Source organism: Cervus canadensis, chromosome 1, assembly GCF_019320065.1.
Source record: "Cervus canadensis isolate Bull #8, Minnesota chromosome 1, ASM1932006v1, whole genome shotgun sequence".
Taxonomy (NCBI): Eukaryota; Metazoa; Chordata; class Mammalia; order Artiodactyla; family Cervidae; genus Cervus; species Cervus canadensis.
In genome coordinates, this window is record NC_057386.1 from 59,758,497 (window position 1) to 59,770,120 (window position 11,624).

The 11,624-nt window shown below is 40.5% G+C and overlaps 1 protein-coding gene across 3 annotated transcripts in view; it reads right to left on the bottom strand.

Moving 5' to 3' along the window:
• Positions 1 to 11,274, bottom strand: part of TMEM192 (transmembrane protein 192) — a 28,957-nt gene extending 17,683 nt beyond the window's left edge. For all 3 annotated transcript variants that reach the window (XM_043483803.1, XM_043483811.1, XM_043483794.1), the window contains exons 1-2: positions 11,161 to 11,274; positions 3,260 to 3,406 (exon numbers count right to left, since the gene is read on the bottom strand). In XM_043483803.1, coding sequence (XP_043339738.1) covers positions 3,260 to 3,406; positions 11,161 to 11,169 — 156 coding nt within the window. In that variant the 5' untranslated portion in view covers positions 11,170 to 11,274. The remainder of the gene's footprint in view (positions 1 to 3,259; positions 3,407 to 11,160) is intronic.
• Between the last annotated feature and the right edge of the window lie 350 nt (positions 11,275 to 11,624).

Consider the following 11,624-nt stretch of genomic DNA (forward strand, 5'->3'; position numbering starts at 1 on the left):
GAAAGTGTGGTCTCCAGACCAGTTAGAAATGCAAATTCTCAGGCCCCAAATCAACACCTCTGGGGCAGCAGCCAGCAGCCTGTGGTGTAATAAGCCTGTCAGGTTGTCTGATGTATGTTCAAGTTTAAGAAATGTTGTTTAGAAATAAATACCGTAGTACCCATTCTTTTTTTCCTTGGAAATGGCAGACCTCTTTTTACAATGTGGTAATCTTTTTGTATATATTTCTATGAACTTAAAAAAAGATACTGTAAGAAATACAACAAACTCTGAGATACATTTATTAACTCAGGGAGAAGGGGTGAAGCAGAGAAATGGGAAGATTATATCTTTGTATACTACGTTTTACTTGTTATAATAAGGAAGTATTATTCTGTAATATTTAAAAAAATCAAATTAAAGAAAATTTTAAATGCCGTCATTAGCATCCATCACCAAGCAGGCACCTATCACCAAGCAGGAAATCTTATCATGTAATAAATCTATTTAAAATGTATGTGATTTGTCAAGAGCAGTATTTGCTATTAGCAGCTCAAGATACATATCCTCATAAAGCAAAAGTGGAAAAGTCAACATACTCCCTCTACTTTAATGTACTGTACATTGAACCTAACTGAACCACTTTATACAAAGTAGCATATAAAGGCATTAATTTTTCTTGTTCCTTAACACAAGATTATCTTAGTCCTAAAATTAGGGCAATCAGCGCCATTATAGCAAAGGCAGGCAATTTTTTTTTAAGTGTTGTGTGCATGTGTATGTATGTATGTATCACATACATAAAAATTATCTAATACAAATTACACAAAAAGGCACCAGGAAAGAAGTGCTTCAGCTGCTGTCTGGAGATTAGGAAGCCATGGCAGACCCAGGCCACTTACTAGAGGTATATGAGGAACACAGGTGCACCTCTGTCCTCAGTGCAGTCAGTTCTCCCACAGCGCAAGCTCACTGGGGCGGCAGCTGGGCCAGTCCTCAACCACAGCCACGCTCCTCATGAACACCCAAGAAGTGGCAAGATTTTGCCCTCTTTTGATTTTTCACATTTCAGCAAAGAGCAACTGCAGCCCCTAGTGCTTGAGACTGCAGTCATCAAAAAGAGGAAGAGACTTGGAACAGAGCCCCCAGTAAGCCTCTAAGACCATTCACACACGTGTCTTGTTTTTATGATGCTGAACTTTACTTATTTCTTTTTATTGAGGAATATAACTGACATAACATTGTGTAAGTTCAAGGTGTGCAATGTGTTGATTTTAAACATTCATATGTTGCAAAATGATGGCCACCATAGCTTTAGCCAACACCTCTATCATATTATATAATTACCATTTCTTTTTTGTAGTAAGAGCAATTATTTAGTTTCCGAGCAACTTTGAAATTTATAATATTATAGTGTTGACTATAATCACTATGTTATGCGTTAGATCTCCAGGATTTATTTATCTCATGGTTGACATGTTTTAAAAATCCCCAGACATTTGTAATTTTATCATATAAAACATGGGAAAACATTATACTGATTTCTCTGTTTAACATTAGTTCCTAGGTGTAAATAAATTGATAAATGTCTGTCAACATATAGATTTATCTATATCTTTTTTTGTTTGTTTTTATAACTGAAAAAGTAATACATGATATGGTAAAAATAATTTTCAAATAGTACAAAAGGTAAACATTAAAACATATCAGGTGTCCCTTCCATTAAGGTGCTCAGTGCAACTAGTATTAAAAGGGTCATGTCTGCTTCTGGAAATACTCTATTACAGAATACAGAATAAATGTTAATGTTTCCAGTACCAATTCCAAGGGGGTGGGTGAGCAGGAGGTAAGCAAGCCTTTCACACCAGCTTTAACACCAGCTGCGTGTACTGCTCACGCAGAATTGAGTGTCAACTCAATTCTGACACTATCCACCTGGTATATCCATTATCCACCTAAAATCACTCCCACTATCCACCGAGGTATCAAATTCCCTCGGATTATAGGCTCAGTCCCACAAGACTACCTCCATTTCAGATGCTAATTGCAAGTCCAGCTTGTAACCAGTGTTTCTTACCCACTGGCTACAAATCAAAGATCCCCACCAACTCCCTCTTGGGCTCAGTTAGTTTGCTAGAGGGGCTCACAGAACACAAGAAACCTACTTACTCTCCAGATTACCAATTTATTACAAAGGATATTAAAGGATGCACATCAACAGCCCAATGAAGAGACACAGTGGGTGAGGTCCCAAAGGAGCTCCTGTCCTGGTCGAGTTTGGGGTCTGGCAGTATGGCACATCACGAGTGTTCTGGCTCACTAACGTAGAAGCTGTCTGAACCCCTTCTTTTTGAGCTTTTATGGAGGCTTCACTACATATGCCTGATTGACTAAATCACTGGCCATCAGTGAATGATTCAACCTCCAGCCCCTTTCCCACCCCCAGAAGTCAGAGGGTAGGACTGTATGTTCCAACCTCTGTCCCTGCTTAGTTTCCCTGGCTGTTGCCTCCATCCTTTAGGTGCTTTTCAAAGTCAACTCATCAACATAAACAGAAATGGTGGAAATATGCTTGCTATGAATATCAAGATGCCCAGTTCACCTTTATGACACAGAAGTGATTTTAAGACCTGAAGACAAAAGACCAAAACTCATAACAAAGGTTACTCCCATTGCTCTTATTGCTCAGGAAATTCCCAGTGTTTTTGGGAGCTGAGAGCCAGAAACCATGGATGACAACCAAATGCACATGAGAACTCTACTCTGATCACCTGAATGACCAAATATATTTCTTGTAAGTCACAATATCACCCACATGCCCAAAAGCTCTCTCAACTCCCTTTTAAAACATGCAAATAGGAACATTCTGTTCACACCATTGTAAACCTCATTTTTTTCCATTCAACAATGAATCATGAAGAGTAAGTAGTTTAAATACATATGCATCTACCCCAAATTTCTAAGTTTCTCTTTTAATATTACATTAAGCATTCCTTCATACGGAAAGGACATACAAAACATCTGGGCAGTGGTAGCTTGCAGTTCCTTCATATTGCAGACAACATTGCTATCATAAACAATATCCTTATGTGTGTGCAAATATGTCTACAATAAATTCTTTGCAGTAGAAGCATGAGTAAAAAAGTATGCACACTTTAAATGCTGATAGATACAGCCAAACTGCCCTCTGCCCTCTGAGGAGGTTAAAAATTTTTTTTAGAAACATCACCTCTAGAAAAACATCACCTCCAAATGGATCACTTTCCCCCAGCCAACTTACATGTATCAGCAAGAGAAGATTTGCTATGATGACTGTAGGAAGAGGGTGGAATCTGGGCCAAAAATGAGCATGTAAAGAGTGATGTGGAAGATGCTGGGTGTCCAGAAGGGGGTCATCTTCAATACTCTGGATGAGATCCAAGGAACCCTGGGATACAAAAAAAGGAAGCAAGCAATAAACACCAGTTTCTGGATTATGTTTTCAAGAAAAACTACTAACTATAAAGCTTTAAAATTCATTACAAAAATTACAGACAAGAAAACACACTTCCTACCTAAAGCCAAATTTGAAAAAATACCATAAACCTCTTAATAACTACTGTAAATAAATTGGTAAAAATAACAATTATTAAAACAAGTAAAGGAAATATTGATTCTTTATCTCCAAATAAGGTAATACATAATGGGATTAAAGCAAATAATTTTCTTCAAGCCCTGAAAACTTACTGATTTTTAAAATACTTTACTCAACACCTTTACTGAGATATAATGTATATAATGTAAAATATACTAGCTTAAGTATACAATAAATGTCTGTATATTTATAGTTACGCAACTATTACAACAATTTTAGAACACTTGCAATGTGCTAATCATGCCCATTTATAATCACTTCCCATTTCTGCCCCTAGACCTAGGTAACTGCTAATCTGTCTTTATAGATTGGTTCTTTTTTTTTTTTTCCCCCGACATCTCATGTAAATGAAATCATAAAAAATGTGCTGAGTCCTGCTTCTTAATACTGAATGTTTCTGAGTTCATCTGTGTTGTGGCATGTATCAGTAATTACTTCATTTTTTTAAATTAGTTCATTTTTATTGATGAACATGGTATTTCACTATATGGATATATCACATTTTGTTTGACCATTATAAGTTGATGTCTATTAATAATAATGCTGCCTCATACAACTCAATAGCAAAAAAACAAAACAAAAAACAATTCAATTAAAACATGGGCAAAGGAACCAAATAGATATTTTTCCGAAGAGGACATACAGATGGCCAACAGATACACAAAAAGATGTTTAAAATCCCTAATCATCAGGTAGACACAAATCAAAACAATGAGGTATTGACTCACATTTGTCAGTATGGCTTTTATCAAAATGATGAGATAATATGTGCTAGAGAAGATATGGAGAAAAGGGAACCCTTGAGCATTGATGGTGGGAAAGTAAATTGGTACAGCCACTGTGGAAAACAGTATGGAGGGGCCTTAAAAAATCAAAAATAGAACTATTATATGGCCCAGCAAATCTACTTCTGGGTATATTTCAAAAGGATACAAAATCTTATCTCAAAGAAATATCTGTACTCACATGTTCATCACAGCATTGTTCATAATAGCCAAGACATGGAAACAATCTAATATATTTTTATACAACAAATTATTATTTAGTCATAAAAAAGAATGAAGTCCTGTCATTTGCAACAACATGGATGGATCTTGAAGGAATTATATCAAGTGATATAAATCAAATAGAGAAAGACAGTTACTGTATGATCTCACTTTTATGTGGAATCTATAAAAAGTGAAGATAGATACAGAAAATAGATTGGTGGTTGCCACAGGAGGGGGATGGGAGAGTAGGGAAATGGGTGAAGGTGGTCAAAATGTAAAAATCTGATGGTAAATAAGTCCTGGGGAAACATAATTTATGGCCCAGTGACTACAGTTATCTGTAATGTACATATATTTGAGTGTTGTGAAAAGAGTAGATAATTTTTTTCACAACAGTAAAAGATGCTTATCAGTTTTCACATTTAATAGCCATACACAAAAAAAGATATTTACAATTGCAAGTCATAATGGAAACATGATTAACCTAACAGTATAAAATAACTGCATACAATTTGGAGAGTTAAGTAAAGTGATGTGGTAAGAGGAAGTGCATACATACATATGTTTTCATCTACTCAGCCAGTTTATGTCTTTTGGTGCGCATTTAACCCATTTATATTTAAGGTAATTATCAATATGTGTGATCCTATTACCATTTTCTTCATTGTTTGGTGTTAACTCTTTGTAGGTCTTTTCCTTCTCTTGTGTTTCCTGCCAAGAGAAGTTCCTTTAGCATATGTTGTAAAGCTGGTTTGGTGATGCTGAACTCTCTTAACTTTTGCTTGTCTGGAAAGCTTGTGATTTCTCCATCAAATCTGAACAAAAGTCTTACTGGGTAAAGTATTCTTGGTTGTAGGTTCCTCCCTTTCATCATTTTAAATATATCATGCCATTCTCTTCCGTTGAAGGGAATTTCTGTTGAGTTTCTGTTGAGAAATCAGCTAATAGTCTTATGGGAATTCCCTTGTATGTTGCCATTTCCCCCATTGCTTTTTAATATTTTATCTTTGTTTTTAATTTCTGTCAGTTTGATTACTTTGTGTCTTGGTATATTCCTCCTCAGGTTTATCCTGCCTGGGACTCTGCACTTCCTGGATTGGTTGACTATTTCTTTTCCCATATTAGGTAAGTTTTCAACTAAAACCATCTCTTCAAATATTTTCTTGGATCCTTTCTCTCTCTCTTCTCCTTCTGAGACCCCTATAATGTGAATGTTAGTGCACTTAATGTCGTCCCAGAGGACTCTTAGGCTGACTTCAGTTTTTTCCTTTTTTCTTTTTTTCTATATTCTGTTTTATAGCAGTGATCTCCACATTCTGTCTTCCAGGTCACTTATCTGTTCCTCTGCCTCAGTTATTCTTCTACTGATTCCTTCTAGTGTATTGTTCATCTCTCTTTTGTTTGTTCTTTTGTTCTTCTAGGTCTTTCATAAACATTTCTTACATCTGCTTCATTTTTCCCCCAAGATTCTGAATCATCTACACTACCATTATTTTGAGTTCTTTTCCTGGAAGGCTGCCTAGCTCCACTTCATTTAGTTATTTTTCTGGGGTTTTATCTTGTTCTTTCATCTGGGAGATAATCCTTTGCCTTTTCATTTAACTTTTGTGATTGTGGTTTTCATTCTGGAGGCTTCGGGATTGTAGTTCTTCCTGCTTCTTCCTTCTGCCCTCAGGTGAATGAGGCTGATGGGAGGGACTGGTGGTGGGAAAAACTGGGTCTTATTCTTGTGGGCTGGGTAAAACTTTAATCCAATTATCGGCTGATGTGACAGGTGGGGCAAGTATTTCGGCCTGAGGCAACCCAGCCCTCGGAGAAGGCAATGGCACCCAACTCCAGTACTCTTGCCTGGAAAATCCCATGGACGGAGGAGTCTGGTAGGCTGCAGTCCATGGGGTCGCTAAGAGTTGGACATGACTAAGCGACTTCCCTTTCACTTTTCACTTTCATGAATTGGAGAAGGAAATGGCAACCCACTCCAGTGTTCTTGCCTGGAGAATCTCAGGGATGCAGGAGCCTGGTGGGCTTCCGTCTATGGGGTCGCACAGAGTCAAACATGACTGAAGCGACTTAGCAGCAGCAGCAGCAGCAGCAGCAACCCAGCTCTGGAGTCTACAGGCTCTATGGTAAGTCTAATGCCTCTTCTGAGAGGGCTCACTTGCCAAGGAGCACCTCCCAGGACTGCTGCTGCCAGTGTCCCTGTCCCCACAGTGAGCCACTGACAACCCACACCTCCACGGGAGACCCTCCAACACTAGCAGGTAGGTCTAGTTCTGTCTCCTATAGGGTCACTACTCTTTTCCCCTGAGTCCTGGTGCATGCAAGAGTTTGCTTGTGCCCTCCAAGAGTGGAGTATCTATTTCTTCCAGTCCTGTGGAAACCCTGTAATCAAATCCTGCTGGCCTGCAAAGTCAGATTCCTAGTGGATTCCTAGTCCCTTTCCCAGATCCCCATATTGGGAAGACTGACATAGAGTTCAGAACCCTCACAACAAAGGGAGAACTTCTTAGGTATTATTCTTCTCCAGTTTGTGGGTCACCCACCCAGAAAGTATGGGATTTGATTTTATCATCATTGTATCCCCTTCTATTGTCTCATTGCAGTCTCTCCTTTGTCTTTGGACACGGGGTATCTTTTTTGGTGGGTTCTAGCATCCTCCTGTTAATGGCTGTGCAACAAGCTGTGATCTTGGTGCTGTTACAGGAGGAGATGACCACATGTCCTTCTATTCCACCATCTTGATTTGATCTCCGGATTTAACATTATACATATATATATATGATATATATATATACACACACATATATATGTACATATATATATACATATATGTATAAAAATACTGTTGTTGTTCAGTCACCCAGTTGTATCCAACTCTTGGCGACCCCGTGGACTGCAATGTACCAGGCCTCTCTGTCCCTCACTATCTCCCAAAGTTTGCCCAAGTTCATATCCATTAAATCAGTGATGTCTTCCAGCCATCTCATCCTCTGACACCCTCTTCTCCTTCTCCCCTCAATCTTTCCCAGCATCAGGGACTTTTCCAATGAATCAGCTGTTAGCATCAGCCGTTCACACATATATGTATGTATATATATAAATATATAGGGCTGGCCATGTGGCTCTAGTGGTAAAGAAACTACCTGCCATGCAGGACACAGAAGAGACACGGGTTGGATCCCTGGGTCTGGAAGACCTCCTGCAGGAGGGCACGGCAACCCACTTGCCTGGAGAATCCTATGCACAGAGGAGCCTGGTGGGCTACAGTCCATAGCGTCTCAAAGAGTCCAATACGACTGAAATGACTTAGCACCAGCACCACACACACACACACACACACACGTGTGCATATATACATACATACATGTGTGTGTGTGTGTGTGTGTGTGTGAGGCTTCCCAGGTGGCTCAGTGGTAAAGAATTCACCTGCCAAGCAGGAGATGTGGGTTCGATCCCTGGGTCAGGAAGATCCCCTGGTAAAGGAAACGGCAACCTACTCCAGTATTCTTGCCTGGGAAATCCCAAGGACAGAGGAGCCTGGCAGGGCTCCATGGGGTTGTGAAGAGCTAGACATGGCTTAGTGACTTAGCTTATATATTTACTTCCAAAGTAAATATATATATAATATATAAATACATATATTATATATTTAATATAATTTAATTATGGTTATTAATAATTGACTGTTGTTAATTGATATTAATATATATTTAGTGTGTATATTAAATATATATAACATTTATACATTATATAATATATATATATTTACTTTGGATGGGGTAGAGAGGGGGACAAATGGTGTAAGGGTGGGCTCTGGGCACCAAGATTATAAAGATAACACAGAAGTCTGGGACATGACCAGATCTGGGATGGGCTTCTCGATTTCCACTAGCAGGCATTCAACACCACTACATTTTTTTTTTTTTTTAATTCAATGCCTAGATAGCTTCCTGATTAGTTTGTCATAACTCAAGGAGCAATTCTGATGATTTCTGTTTTCTTCATGACTTTTATTCTTCTAGCTTTCTCAGCAGCTGTCCCACCTCCCTGGGTATTCCCTTAGCTAATGTCCATGAACACCTCCAGGGGCCATTTTTCCAATCTCTGTGCCTCTTCATCCCTCCCCACCTGTCAAACGGCTGTCTTGCAAACATGCTGCCTTCCCTGATGCCTCAATGCTGTTCCCTCTGCCTTTTTTTCATTTTGACACTGTAGTTCTTATTTCTACAAGTTTGAGTGGGTCTATTTTATATCTCTCATGTCTTTTTAACCTTTGAAACATATAGAAAAGTTATGGTAGTTTTTTTAAATGTCCTTGTTTGCTATTTCATGTCATTTTTTAATGAATTTTAATTAATTTATTATGTCATATTTCCCTGCCTCTTTGCATGGTTGGTCATTTTTTCCACTTTATTGAGATATAATTAACATGTCACATTGTGTAAGTTTGGGTATCATGAGTTGATTTGATACACTTACATACTGCAAAATGATTACTATGATAGCATTACTTAACATCTCCATTATATCACATAATTAGCAATGCCTGGTAATTTTGGATTGGATGCCAGACACTGCAAAAAAATTTAACTCTTTGGGTGCTGGATACTTTTGTACTCCTGTAAATATTGAGCTTTTTTCTGGATTCAGTTAAGTCACTGGAAACAATTTGATCTCTTTACTCTTTTAAGGTGCTTCTTAGGTGGGACCATACCATGTTTGGTCTAGTGCTAAATATTTCCTACAAGTGAAGCAAGACCTTTCTGAATACTCAATACCATGTGATTACGAGGTTTCCAGTCTAGCTGGAAGAACAAGCACTAATCCTGGCCCTGTGTGAGAGTACTGCTCCTTCTAGTCCTTCTGGGTCGTTTTTTTTTTTTTTCCCCCTCAGTTGTCAGGGCATTACCTCAGAGGCATACAGAAGAGGACTTAGCTGAATAGGGACTCTGCATTCATTGAAGCTCTCCCTCTGTACAGCACTCTGCTTTCTGGGTTCTCTGTCTGGTGAACCCAAGCTGCTTCCGTATCCCCAGATTCAGCTCCACCTCCTCAATTCAGTCTACTGAAGCCCACCCAGTGCCCCTACCTCTGCCAGAGTCCCTGCAGGACTCCTGTCACTGCATCCCTTAAGCAGCCCTTGTTTGAATCCTTTCAGAGGATTAGGTGTTCATCTACCCTATATCCTTTCAAATAAATCCCTTTCTTCCTTAAAGTAGCCAAAATTGGTTTGCAAACAAAGAACCCAAACTAAGTCTTTGCCTCTTTTAATTCATTTAGCTGTCTGGGCCTAGGACATGGCACATAGTTTTTAGCTTTCTCTTGGGTGGGAGAAATCATATCCACAAATACCAAAGGTAGGCAATTGTTCATACCTAAAGTGACCTAGCTATGTAGCTACTGGTGAAACATTACTCTTCAATTGTTGGTGAAACAAATTGCTAGGATTGTACTAGTCCTAAAGCTAAAAGTTACAGATCCAAGAACCGGGAGGCAGCTTAGCACCAAGCAAGAAGCATTTACTGCACACATTTTTATGAGTCTAATTTTCCATTTAGATACTCATTTTCTCCACACATTTTCAATTCATGAATCTCACCCTTTAAAAATTCAAAAACAATCCATTTCTAAAAAAATATATGAGTCTCAAATCTACTTGCAAGTGTTACAGTTAGCTTTCCACTTTCTCATAGTGGAAAAAACATGGTTTTTAGTCCTATCATTAGAAATTGTTTGGTCTTTATTTAGTCAAGATAATTGAACTATGGTCACTATTTGCACAAGAATCTAAGGTATTGTAGGGCTGGAACTGTATTTCAAGTGTCTTGCCTGATGCATCTCATTCAGTGGCAGGAGCATAGTAATATTCCTATTAATTTATTAACTCAAATCAGTGCTTTAATATAACTATCAACTTTGCATTTTCTCAAGAGCAAGAATTTTGTGTCAATGGGTAATCTAGTTAATTCTGGGCACAAATACATGATTTTCCTAAAATTGTTTTAATACACTTAAGCAAAGACTTTTACAGTTACGCCGCACTCTGTACAGGGTAACTAGTGCAGTGGCTTCTTAATAATCTGGTTTGGATCCATCTTAAGTAAGGAGATTTAAAAATCCCTTCACTCCTACCAGTCCTCCATTCAAAACATCACATTGTTTTCCTCCAATGTGTGTTTCCGGGTGATGATAGCGATAGATCTGCTCTCAGCGCCAAGGCCGGAGGCCAAGAGGAGGTGGACTCGCTCCTGCGCCCGAGCCTCCCAGCGCCCGAGGCCCAGCGCGCACCACGGGCCTCCCCAGTTCCGGAACCCGACACGCGACCGCAAGGGCTGGGCGCCCCTCCTGCCTCCTCTGCCGAGAAAATAAGCCCAGGGCCAGCAAGGCGCGGACCCCGCCGGCGCCCCTGTGCCCCTCCCGCACACCGCAGCCCGGCAGCCGCGCGCAGAAGGATCCCCTCCGCCAAGACTGCTCCCAACCCCGTCTCTGCCCAGGGCGCCCAGCATCAGAAGAGGAGGAGGCCGGCCGGTCGCTCGCCACCTGCAACTGAGCACTCACGTCCTCCATACTGCCGGCCGCCGGAGGCCGCAGCCGGGCAGCCCAGTCTCCGCACCTGCGCCCACACCGCCTTCCGGAACACGCCCTTGGGCCCGCCCTTTGCTTTCAATTGGCCGAAGCGTAGAGGCGGGCCCCTCCTACTCGCTCCAGGGCCCGGCTTCCGGCGGCTGTCCCAGACCCGCCCCTCGCCCTCGATTGGCAGAGGGGCAAAGGGACTAGTCCCGCCTCTCGCGAACTATTGGTAGATTCCGAGGGGGCTGACCCGATACCTCAATCCCGAATGGCCGAGGAGAAAGGGGCGTGATCCTGCCTAAAGTCCATCCCCGGGAGGCCGCTGTCTCTGGGAACGCTGCGGTGCCTACGGACTGCGAAACCTGAGCTGGTGTCCTAGGTTGGCCAGAGATTTGGGCGCTAATGGATGCGTTCTAAGTCCAAGAATTGAACTATTTTTGGCCGTCAGCTGC